Here is a 12,736-nt window from a genome sequence, read left to right as displayed (position 1 = left end):
TTATGAGGGAAAACTTTCCTCATTGAATGATACAGCGGGAAGACAGAAGTGTAAGTCAATCTGGCACATTAAGGTCAGGATCCAGGGAGGACCGGGTCTCACTGAATAATTCATTTTATAAATAGGAACAACAACTCACAGAAAATGGAGCATTTAAAATAAAAAAAATCAGAAAGCGCAAAGAAGAGGCTGATATGCTCGTTCTTTATTGATTAAAAATAATCAGAGAAACATGCTTTGAACTCCAAAACGATCAAAAATAGAGCAAATGAAAAGAATGAAAAAACTGAAAAGAGGTGGAAAATTCAAATATATTACAGCCTAGATGAGTTATTGCCTGGACAAAAGTGTTTTTGTCGTCATCTGTTCAGTTGCTCCAACTTTTTTTTGTTTTTTCAGACTACATGTAAGCAGGAAAGAAGAGACTGTTGGAGAAAGGATGAGAACAAAGCCATGAGATCTTCAACTCCATTAGAAGCAGGGCTCAATCTATGCAACACACACACACACACACTTACACGCACGCACGCACACACACATACAAACACACTTCCCTCAGGGCTCATACACACCTATCCTGTCCTTGTCTGCTGTCAGCTGCAGACTGAACCAGGAGAATGGCACCAAATACTGCAGTTTGGAAACTTAAGAGTAACATTGGGTTGCTGACTTTGCTGCTCCCCTCGGAGGAGAAGACAGGGTCGACACACCTGCGCATCTTTATTTCAGGTATCTTCACGTGTAACAAGAACTACATTTCAAAGACACTGAAAATCTGAATCAAAACCTTGACATTATGTCAAAAAGAAGAGAAAAAATACACTTGGTCATTTTCAATTTAAGGCTAGCGTAAAATTTTACATGTTTAAAGTCAAAATACAAAGATTTTCTCTTAACATTTTTTTTTTATCTGCAAGCAAAAAGTTCATTCAATATGGCATCTGGAGGGTTACGACATTACCACATCAACGAATTTGACAGTAAAACCTGACTGGCATTTCAGATCTACACAATGGAGCAGAGTGTTAAATGAACCCGCCACTGCTGCCGGTGCCAGTTAACTGTGAGATGCACATTCACCATCAAAAACATGTTGTTAATGCACACAGTCGTCAAAGAGTGTGTGTGTGTGTGTGTGTGTCTGAGAGGATGTAACATCTGTGCTGATGACGGCTGTTTTCATTCAAGTTCCAAAACACATTTTTTATCTTATACAAGGTTTTACAATCATAGCTGAGCTTTTCATAACCAGAGGATGTACAATTTTATCTTTGCTATTTAAAAAAAAAACATTTGTAGAGTGATAATGTAGTTCTATGACTTAAAAGAACCTCTGTAAACAGCCTCCACTTGGTGTTTCTTAAGTGTTGGAGGCGACTTTTTTGCTGTTACTCAGCTAAATTTTGTGGAAATTCATGTTGGGCAGGTGTTGAGCAGTGCATCAGGACAGCTGTGGCTCCACGGCAAAAAAAATCAATTCAAACTTTTCAAAAAGGCAAAAAGTGAAAAGCTGAAGTGAAAAGCTGAATTTTTTTTGTCTTTTAAGAGAAAAGGTAAATGAACGTCAAACATGACATACAGTAAGTGATCGTTTGTCCTGCAAAACCGGGGGAATTCAAAGCCAAATTTCGCAGTGTCGTCGTCATCGTCTTCCTTCATGCAGCGCTACAACCCACTACATCGTGTCATAGGACAGAAAAAAGGCCAAGAGTGAAACACCCAGTATAAAAACAAATCAAAGCCAAATGTCATTATTTACATACTAGAGGTTAAATCAAATACTTAATGTTTATCCACATAAACAAATATGCACTTAAGTTGTGTTTTTTTTTCTTTTTTAAAGAATTTGAGAAACTGATTCCAAACAGACACAAACTAACTCCAACAGACACATCTGCTCACACAACAACAGTGGTTTCAGCTGTTGTCAAACATTTTACTTTACAATTTTCAATTAATATTCAAATTTTGAGTATTTTTTTTTTTTTTAGAAAAGGCCAGTCTGGTTTTCTAAAGACTTTCTGAATTAATTCTAAATCAATCATTTATAGGAGCTCACTTAACAGGATAAAAATAAAACAGAGGTGAGCAATATCTTAACTGTATTTTCCAAATATTGAATACATATTGTGTTGATTAGTTGAGATTTCTTTTTACATATATTTTTTTCTTATTATCAACAAATCCCATGAAAAGGCCAAAGCCAGCTCAACTGATTTTACCATGTAGCCTGAGAACTTACATGCTCCTCCAAATGCACAAAATGTGTATCATTCCACGGATGAAAATAGTCCCAAAAAACATTGTTTACTTCTCCATGAGTAACATTTGCTGAATAATTTAAATTTTCAAGGAACTTATTCGGCTTTAAAAGAATGAAATTCAAATACCAATGGGTTTGGGAGTGAATGTCACACTAGGAAAATATTATTTTGATGTTTTTATGAGATTTGTTGAAGAAGAAAAATACAGAAATAAAACGTATCTTACTATTGGGAGTGTTCACAGTCAGCATTAAATGTTGTCACATTGTAATATCATCTTATAATTCAGTTCAAGTTCAAAATAAAGTGAAAAAGTTGACATCAGCACTTGAAACCACTTTTGTACACTTCAGACAACATAATGCTCCATACGGTAACAGGGAACCTCCCCAAAACGTGCATTCAGTAGTTCTGATGAATATAAGGCATTGTTTACACTTATCAGGATTCAAGGGGTGTTAGTTCAGATTGTGCAAATGCATCACATATTAGAGAGAAAAAAGTAACAGAATGAGGGAGACCAGGATGAGAGCTGAAAAATGTTTGCTGTAGGTACTTGCATCCTTCTACGTATATACTGTAAACTTTTTTTTTTCCGAGTGATTCTTACACTGTACGTTCTGATACTTCAGCCGACCACCCGAGTCACCGAGGTGGCGTTGTATAATCCTATGGGTGACAAAACGGTACTGTTTTCTTTGGCAGTAGTGGTTTCTTTACAGCCATAGAAAGAAAAAAATGCATTAAACTATTTTTTTTTCATATTTTCACATTTTTTAGGCAAGTCACGGTCCCAGGTAGAACAACAGTTTAACTAATGCTGAGCTGAGCAAAGCCCATAAGTTTGATGTCGTCTGGTATTTCAGATCCCTCAATTCCAGAGGCCTGTGAAAACAAAAGGGAACAATTAAAAACGGTTAATAAAAACATGAAGGACACTTCACAATATTTAGTTTTTTATCATTATCATTGTAAAACTAATACTGAAGTATCAAGTGCAACATTATTGATTGAATTGTAATACAACAACATAGCTCATACTGTAATGCTTATAGACGTACAAATGATTTTCCTAAAAACAAATTCAAAGCTTTCTATTTGAAATTCTGCACTCACCAGTTTGAAAGTGACATTTTTATTGGCTTGAGGCTCATCAACTATTTTCTGCAAATTTGCAGCAACTGCAAAGAAAAAAACATGTTTCAGTCCAATAAAAACAAAATATAAATCTGAAACTGAACTACTTACACAAAATATCTCTGGGCAGAAAATGTGATGAAAAATGTGACACATTGGGCCTCACACAATCATTTTTGTCTGATGACGTTTAAGTCTGATTCATCAAAATACCCCAAGAGAACAAAATGTGTAATTGTGTATATTTTTTCATCCAGTTTTTATTTTATATAAGCCTGCAACATAAACTGTTTCTGAAGTTACAGATATGTGAGAATATTAAACACTGCTCACATCAGGATTTAAAAATGCAAACATTTGTGTTGCAACTAGTTCAACTTCAATCCACTAGAAAAATGTGCTTCTAACCAATCAAATTGTCTTGGGCAGTGCTGGCCCTTGGCGGAATAAAGAGACTAACAAGTTTTCCAACAGTAAATAAGAGGGAGTCAAACCTGCTGCTGTGTTCAATAGTGAACAGCTCAGAAGAAAAGCTTCAGGGGGTTATTGTGACTGTTTAGTGCTCATCCAGCTGTGCCAGCTCACAAGTTCATGAGTGCAACTACATTAGCTCACTATGATGGCCAGATGTTACCCACACCTATTTCACATAGTCGAGCTGATGTCACTTTGTGGTGCAACTGCTGCTTTTTTGAGTGATTTTTAGACTTTAGACAACTCAGGTGTTGTAATGGAGTTGATAGAATGACGGCATTTTTTAAACAAGTTCTGAACTATAGATATAATAGATAAAAAAGAAACTGTAAAGAAACATTTAAAAAATATGAGAACGTTTGTGAGTGTGACCTCAGACGTGCCAATTAAGAACAAACCTGCCAGTACAAGTCGTTTGTGCACGGGGCCCAATGTGAGAACGTGTGACCCATTTCCAGGCCTCAGGTGAACACACTGAGGTAAATAAATGATGTGTTTTTATCCACTGACCTATTACTAAGTCCCTCCCGTCCACCAGGCCCGCCGACACCAGCTCCTGGGAAACACCATCTGCTGTGTCTGAAAATTCAGAGCATGAGAGACCGACTGTGACACATGGACCAAAACAGTGTATTTTAGACAAAAAAAACAAAAACAAATATTAACAAAGCAACTTTAATATGCTCCACAACACTGTGGTTCCTAATGTGACTGTTAAAATAGCTGGGACTGAGCCACAGTACTCAGAGGACTGCTAAAAATAAACAAAAACACGCAGCTGTGTTGCAGCCCCTTCTGTCCCCAGTGCCGACAATTACTGAGAAGAGCTGATGTGTGATTTCAGCTCTGGGTTACTAGAGCTCCGTTGTAAAAGAGGTAAAAGGTAGAAATTCTCAGTTTCTCTTACTGATTACCAACAGGTCTTAACTTCAGGATATTCTTTAAACCACATTATGCAGAGGTTAAAAAAGCTTAAAAAAAGAAAGTCCACTCACCTCTCCCTGGCATAAATTCAAAGCGGATGTCGTTTAGCTCCTTCTTTGAATTTCTAAAGGAATGAAGGAAAAGAAAGCAAGGTCAGACGAGTTCACTGATTCTGAAATTGCAGTATACTGTATAAAGGTATCAAGCACATGAAAATTGTGTTTGTAAACCAGTTTTTATGTGACAAAATTAAAAAATGAACATACCTTAACCTTAATACCAAACTAATGGGAGCCTTCACATCTCCAAAAGCAGTTGGAGCCTGTCAAAAGGGTTAGAAGACAGGCAGAAGCAGAATAACAGCTTAGATAAATAGTCAGTACATCTACTGTATAGGAACAGAAGAAGTGATATCATAAATACAAAGCGGCAACCACATGATGGATACATTTGGAAAACATTGTGTTGGTGAGATCAGACTGACCTGTGTGGGAGCAGCAGCAGCAGCAGCAGTGGGCACGCCTGGTGTGAGAGATGCAGCCTGGGCAGTGGATTGAGTGTTGACTGGTGTGGGCTGCAGTAGAGCCTGGCCTGCAGCCTGAGGTAGTTCTGCCTGACCTGCGGCCATCGGCTGGGGTTGACTACTTAACGCCTCCGGAGACTGGAAAACCTGGAGGAGACAATTTCACTTCAAGTCTTACTGCTGTGATGCTTTCGTTACCCCCCTCCCTGTATAATCTCATTATTTAATAAAGATGAAACAGAAACTCACCTCTGAATTCTGTGATCCCTCCTTCACTCTCGGTGACTGATGGAAACAGATGAAAGAAGGTGAGACTCAGAGAGGGATTTCACCAGGGCGCTTTTTAGCGAAGCAAAAAACAGCACGCATGGATGCGAAGAACACACAGGAAGCGAGAGAGGTAAACAGATTAAAAACGGCTCACTCGTTTACATGTCCCATTTATCAGCCCACTTAATTCATCGTTATCTCTTTAGGATGAATACAGTGATAGATATAGTGGGAACAGAGATACCATAATACTTCAGCTACCTTGGTGATATGAGATATGAGTGTATCCAGTGAGAGGCTTTGTTACTCTCTTGTTATGCTTTCTGGTTGTATTAGGCTCAGTACAATAGTCTCATTCATGGGAATATTGGATTACTAGGATTTTTTGCATCAGTGTGATTACAGCACATCTAATTATCAGATATTTAATTCCATGAATTTGTCAGAAATCAGTAAGATTACCTGAAAACTATCTACTGTAGACTGTCTTCTGATCAAGAAATAACGCTGTTATCTATAATTGAGCGGTAAACGAGTGAAGACATATTCTGCAGTTTCATATTTCCTTGGAGTTTTAGATTTGAAAAGCTAAGAAGCGTGAGTCAGAGGAAAGTCACACAGTTATCAAGTCAAACAAGACAAAAAAAAAAAAAAAAACCGTTAAGACCGATTGCAGCAATGTAGAGTCAGACAGGAAGAAGCCTTGCAGGCTCAAATGAAGACAAACTGACACGACTGTGAGAACATGATGTGGCGTCCGGGGCTGAATCTGATGTCTGATTCAGACAAAGCTACAGGTGGTGTATTCAGGCTGTTGCTGAGGAGACTGTGTTTGTCTTTACAACACACACAGACTTTACTCAGATGCTCAGCCCGGCTCTAGAGGAGTAATAATTTCATACTGGCACAGAAAAGAAAACATTGATTCCTTTGATTATTCTACACCAGTTCATTTGGGTGTGGAGATGTGTAGAATAATTTAAGTTCAGTTTGCCAACAAGTAGCCTGTGACAAAGCAGCATGAAAGCAGCAGAGAGACTGTAAAATTTGAATTCCTTGATGGCAATTAAACATCAATTACAGGACTGATAAGTAGATTTGGCTCGTATTGATTAAAAGTGATTTTTGTCAGTATGAACAAAAAATGATTTAGAAAGAGAAATGGAAATACAGATGGCTTCCAGGAAAGGGAACTCTCATTCCTCTGATTTTACAACTCTCTCAAACATTACTTTCAAATTCAAAGGAATTAATTAAGCTTAGTTTTCATTTATCTTCTCTAAAAGGACAGACAACTACCTTTAATTTCTGCTGTTTTCCATTGAAAACCACTTATTTTGTTCCTTCCCATGTGACAAGTACCTCACTGTTTAAAAAGACGCCTACTGTACTGACTAATGGGCTCTGACGAGGTTAACTTGTGGGTCAAATTCCACTTGCATGTGACCAGCATGGGCAGATTTCTGCTCAGAAACGATGCAGTGAACCTTCCCTTTCAACAAACCCTATTGCGTAACAAAGTCCGGTAATCGCTAGTTGTCTACTGATTGGTTAGTGTAAAGTTATATAATAGCAGAACAAAATCAGTGGGGGAAGAGTTTAGCCATGCACAGATTTACCCTGGGAATCAACTTAATGTATTTGTTTTGATCTAAAAGTGAAGATGAAAGCTGATAATCTCAAGATAAAGTTGAATATCTGACTAATTGGACACACTAACAACCTTTTTGTGTCCCTACAAGGTCTTTCCTGTCCCTTCTTGGCTGTCACATGTTCCCTAGCAGCTAACTAGTGCGGAGAGAGTCCTTCCTTGTTAGGGGAACGCCATCTGTATTGTTGTGGCAAGTGAACAACCCTGGACGAAGGCAGCTCGAGTGGGTAGGCAAAGCGCACTTGTCGCCTGGGGGCGCTAACAGGCTTCACCTGCTGCTCCTTGGCCGTCAGACAAGAACATACACACACACATACAAGGGGAGACTCAGTGGAGAGACAATGCACAAACATGCTACTGCACAGACATGAGAATGACCATTTAAAAACAGGGTACAGCGATTAAAAAAAGGACAAAGGCGTGTGGAGTGTAACAAAAGTGTTAAAGGGATAGTTCACCCTAGAATGATATTTCGCTCATTATCTACTCACCCTCATGTTGACTAAGGGCTGGAAGAAGTTTCGGAGCCCACCGTCCCTTCTCTGAGTTACAGGGGGTCTTAGCGTAGCAGTGCATTTCAATGCCATGGTAGCAAAGGGACACCAGAGCTCTTCGTAAAAAAAACACACACAAAAAAACATCCAAATACCTCCATGATGCTCGTATGTAATGTCCGTCTTGTGCTGAAGCCCCAAATTGCGGAATTGTCCCGAAAAAACCGGACAACAACACTGGGAGCTAATGCTACAAACATGCTTGGAATGTGGACTTATTTAATTTTTTTCGGGACAATTCCGCAATTTGGGGCTTCAGCACAAGACGGACATTACATACGAGCATCATGGAGGTATTTGGATGTTTTTTTGTGTGTGTTTTTTTTACGAAGAGCTCTGGTGTCCCTTTGCTACCATGGCATTGAAATGCACTGCTACGCTAAGACCCCCTGTAACTCAGAGAAGGGACGGTGGGCTCCGAAACTTCTTCCAGCCCTTAGTCAACATGAGGGTGAGTAGATAATGAGCGAAATATCATTCTAGGGTGAACTATCCCTTTAATGTGTGCAGTGCGCGTGAGAGGGAAAAACGTAACCGCGGGTTCACCTCACCCTTAAGGCAGCCACGGCCGCTTTACCCTCTTCGCTTTCTTCATCAAACTCGTCGTCGCTCCATTCCCACTCGCCGTCCTCCGTTTTATGCAGCCGGCCACTGGAACCTGGAACTCGACGTACCTGACACACACACACACACACACACACACACACACACACACACACACACACACACACACACACACACACACACACACACACACACACACACACACACACACACACAACTCTCTTGTTAGCAATTAACCAAACATTTAAATGCATTTCAATAAAAGCACAACAATATAAAAAGATATAAACCTTTGTGGTCTTACCTTTTTTGACCTTTCTGTTATTGTGGGCGCCCTTTGAAGTAACTTCTCATGTAAATACTCATGGGTCTGTCACGAGAGGCAAGAAAGAAAAGGATGTCACTACAAAGTTCTCTCTATCTGTTTATTCTGAGTTTAGACTGCTCTCTGCACTGACCACTACACTGAATTGCTCTCAAGCCTTCACATAACTTGACTCCAGCACATACTGCCTGAGTGTGCTGCTGCTGACCCGATATAACCCTGCAAGGCCTCTCCGGTCATCAAAACAAGAGCTCCTGGTTGTTCTCTGCTGAAAGTACAAGACTCACAGTGACTGAGCTTTTTCTGTCCTGGCTCTCAGGTCACCTGCCAGTGTGATTTTTGGGGTCTTTAAATAATGGATATTTCATTTGAGAACATGACTTCAAATATATTACTACTGACAAACTCTTGTTACCCACAGATGGTGGCAGATTTCATCAGCTGTTATGCAAATCAGTGATTATTTGAAAAGGATTCCTTCATTAGTCCCACACAGGGGGGTTGCAGTGTCACAGCAGCAAAGTGGGCGGTACAAAAAAACTGCAAAATGCCAGTTGTAAACAGTTATAATATAATGTACATCTTCCTTTCCAGCCAATCAAACCCCCCGCCCCCGGTATGCTGATGAATCAACGGTGAGATGACAGAGCCTGCCCTCTGCTGTACATGTAGAGTACAGGAGCTCCAGCTGCTGACCAGGTCATGTCCAGTAAACCAAGCAGGTCGTATTTGGGCTGTGTGACATGCTGAGCCAGCACTCTAGTTGTTCCAGTTGCCAGGGTGCTGGGCAGCCGGAGGCTGGAGTTAGACTGCTTATCCCTGCCTTTGTTAGAAGCAGCTCTGCACGGCCAATAATGAGAGGAATGCTGCAATGACCTCAGTTTGGGTCAGATACACTGACAAATTGAGCCAAGTGAGAAGGAGCCTGACTCTCACAAACACCTCAGGGAGAGAAACTTTATTGTTTGTTTTTATCTCTTCATTCCTTTCACATTTTCCAACTGTAAATCATCCTTCGACCATTTCAAACTCTCTGGAGCTAAAAAAAAACAAAACAGTATATAAACACTGAAAGCATTCAGATTAATTTTCAACAGAGGCTAAACTGAGGCAATTTAGACACAATCACTTCTGCAGGCTCAGACTTTTACTCATCAACCAGCTCAACCTGTGCCTGATAGCCATGTTGCTGACTCATTCTCTGCCTGATTCAGTCTCAGGCCCAGAGGGAGCTCGAGCACTTACCTTTGCTTTCTGAAAGAATTTATGCTTCAACAGCTCTGAGGATGTCGGCCTGAAAAACAGCAGAACAACATGAATTAGCGCTGTTAATTTGACTTTCACAGCTTTCACGTTCCCAGTGACAGAAGAACTTGAGATGGTTTGTTTAATGGAACGACTGAAGCGTGGTGGAACAAAGTGATTGTGATCAGGACAATAAAAGCAATTATATGCTGCTTTGCTTAAACGAGTGCTTAATTGTGTAAATCACTGTCCACAAATGCACGTGTCACTTTTTTTTGTGCTAAGTGCATAATTAGCATACTGCAGATGAAGCAAAAAAAAAAACATTGACGCTTTGCATCAAACATGTGTTACATCTTCTGAAACATCTCCATCTACTGGAGGAAATTATTACATGTCAAACTGTATGAGCTTCCTGTAAAGAAGCAGAGTAGAACCAGCACCTCTTCTCCGGGTCCTTCTGTAGACACATGGAGATCATCTTCCTGAAGGACTTGCCATATTTCTTCACCATCTCCTTGTCTGTGATGCCGGTCTCCAGGGTTGGAGGGTCGTTCTGCAGCGTCAGCATCAACACCTGAAGACACCGGAAACATTTTTTTAACTGATAACTCACAAAAAGGTGCAAAAATCCACAGGGGAAGTCAAAATGAACCGACTTTGCATTTGTTCTGCACCATTAAGTACACGTTTTTAGCTCAGTGCGCTCACCTTCATTGGCGGGTATTTGTGATAAGGTGCAGCCCCTGAAGCGAGCTCGATGGCCGTGATCCCGAAACTCCAAATATCCGCTTTGAAATCATAACCTCTCACCTGCACAGACACATCAAATTCATCTTATTCAACAACTTATTTGAAGATGTTCTCCTGTCAGAGTTTCTCATAAAGTCAAATTATATAAGCTTAGGCACCAGAGTCTTGTTGTGGCACCGGGGAATGTTTAGTCTTACTAGAAATAAAGAATAATGGCAACAGAGCTTGGCTTTCTAGAATAAGTAATAAAAGATTTAACAAACAGGTTTAAAAAAAAGCAAGTAAAACTAACTTTGGGATCTTTGTTGCCAGTTGATCTGAATGTCTGTTAGTGCCTGCTTAGATAAAGATGTGTTGAGGACCGACCTGCTCCATGACCTCTGGGGCCATCCAGCATGGCGTTCCCACAAACGTCTTGCGCACTTTATTTCGAGTCATGTCACCACCTGTGGCTAGAAAGGCACTGACGCCAAAGTCTGGAGGAGGGGGAAGAGGAGAGGGAGGGGAGGGGACAAAGCAGTGAATCAATAAAGGAATTGTCAAGGTAGATTTTCCTCCACACGCTGGGCCTCCTGTGCATAAATATGAGTCAGCGGTCTAACAGGGGTTAAACGAGGCTGCGGCAGAGGTGAGGCGCAACGCTCTGCTGCTTCACACCTCATTTGAGTCACTGGTGACAAGTGACCTGTGCCGGAGGCTTTTTTTGTTGCCTAGTGGGTAAATACCTGCAATTTGTACTGAACCGTCGTCCCCGAGGAGAATGTTTCCAGCCTTTAGATCTCTGTGAAAGACAAAACAAGAATTTGTACGTCACATAAATGCTTCTCACAAGGAGCTTAACATAAAAAGTAACAGAACATCTTTATGTGACTGACTCAGTGGAAGCGTAGGGTCTCTTCTTTACTTGGCTGCTTACTAATAACTTGTCAAATTGATTGATTTAGGTAGAAGGCAAAGGCTTCAAAGCGTTCACCTTTAAAGACTTTATTAATCATTCACACACACACACACACACACACACACACACACACACACACACACACACACACACACACACACACACACACACACACACACACACACACACACACACACACACACACACACACACACACACACACACACACACACACACACACACACACACACACACACACACACACACACACACACACACACACACACACACACACACACACGGTAGTTGATTTGTTCAACCCTGTTCAGCCTCCCCTGGTGGCGATAAGCCGATTCAGCAGGGACAGCTGTCTGACTGCCTGTCTGCCTCCCTGCACCCTCACACACACACACACACAGAGTTGCACACACTGCCGCTCGGAGCCAATAGTGCCATCTCACCAGCCAGACAGAGTTGTCATAGCAACAGACTTTTGGAGACAGAGTCGAAGGGTCAAGCGAAAGGCGAGGAAATAAAAAGTAAAGATGGGCAGCGGGGGTCACCGAGGACAACAGTCAGCTCTTTCTGCCCGTCCTGCCTTTCGGGAAGTGGATGTACATTTAAAAAAAAAAAAAAAAAAGACTAATGAGAGGACGTCTCTGACAGGGCGAAGTCCCAGAACATTGTGAGCCATTAAACTGACTTAAACATCTTCTAACAGATTGTGTTTTCACACATTAACCCCCCAGACAGATTTTTAAAACCGTGCTGACGGGGACATAAAGAGGAGCTGCAGTCTCACCAGCGGAGCAGTTCACCGTGCTACCAGATGGGGGCACTGGAGTAAAAAGCTTGCAGCTTTTGATGAGACATATATTACAGTTGGATGATTCCAGGAAACAAAGTGGTCTCAATGAATGTAAAAATAGATTTGGTCTTCAGAGTACTGGTTCGGAGATGAGACATGACACAGCTTCCAAGAAACAAAGGCTCACTTTCACTGGGGGCAAATGCTGCAGAGGTAGATGTCACAGCGGGGCAGATTGTTGCCCCCCTGGATCACCAAAAAGATCTATTACCTGTGTTCTTGGAAACTTACTGAGTTGAAGCAAAAGAGTTGTAGCAAAAAAAAAGTGAAGGAGGTGGAGTTGTGG

General features: G+C 40.9%; 1 protein-coding gene across 1 annotated transcript in view; it reads right to left on the bottom strand.

The window, feature by feature from the left end:
* Positions 1 to 1,965: 1,965 nt before the first annotated feature.
* Positions 1,966 to 12,736, bottom strand: part of oxsr1b (oxidative stress responsive kinase 1b) — a 36,705-nt gene continuing 25,934 nt past the window's right edge. Inside the window, exons 5-18 of the mRNA XM_083995675.1 lie at positions 11,410 to 11,465; positions 11,051 to 11,160; positions 10,643 to 10,744; positions 10,375 to 10,508; positions 9,932 to 9,980; positions 8,666 to 8,731; positions 8,349 to 8,471; positions 5,572 to 5,607; positions 5,284 to 5,469; positions 5,066 to 5,121; positions 4,871 to 4,923; positions 4,386 to 4,454; positions 3,381 to 3,445; positions 1,966 to 3,149 (exon numbers count right to left, since the gene is read on the bottom strand). Coding sequence (XP_083851801.1) covers positions 3,075 to 3,149; positions 3,381 to 3,445; positions 4,386 to 4,454; positions 4,871 to 4,923; positions 5,066 to 5,121; positions 5,284 to 5,469; positions 5,572 to 5,607; positions 8,349 to 8,471; positions 8,666 to 8,731; positions 9,932 to 9,980; positions 10,375 to 10,508; positions 10,643 to 10,744; positions 11,051 to 11,160; positions 11,410 to 11,465 — 1,180 coding nt within the window. The 3' untranslated portion in view covers positions 1,966 to 3,074. The remainder of the gene's footprint in view (positions 3,150 to 3,380; positions 3,446 to 4,385; positions 4,455 to 4,870; positions 4,924 to 5,065; positions 5,122 to 5,283; positions 5,470 to 5,571; positions 5,608 to 8,348; positions 8,472 to 8,665; positions 8,732 to 9,931; positions 9,981 to 10,374; positions 10,509 to 10,642; positions 10,745 to 11,050; positions 11,161 to 11,409; positions 11,466 to 12,736) is intronic.

Source organism: Trachurus trachurus (genome assembly GCF_905171665.1).
Source record: "Trachurus trachurus genome assembly, chromosome: 20".
Lineage (NCBI taxonomy): Eukaryota > Metazoa > Chordata > Actinopteri > Carangiformes > Carangidae > Trachurus > Trachurus trachurus.
Note: the sequence above shows the minus strand (reverse complement) of the source record. Positions and strands in the feature narration are given on the sequence as shown.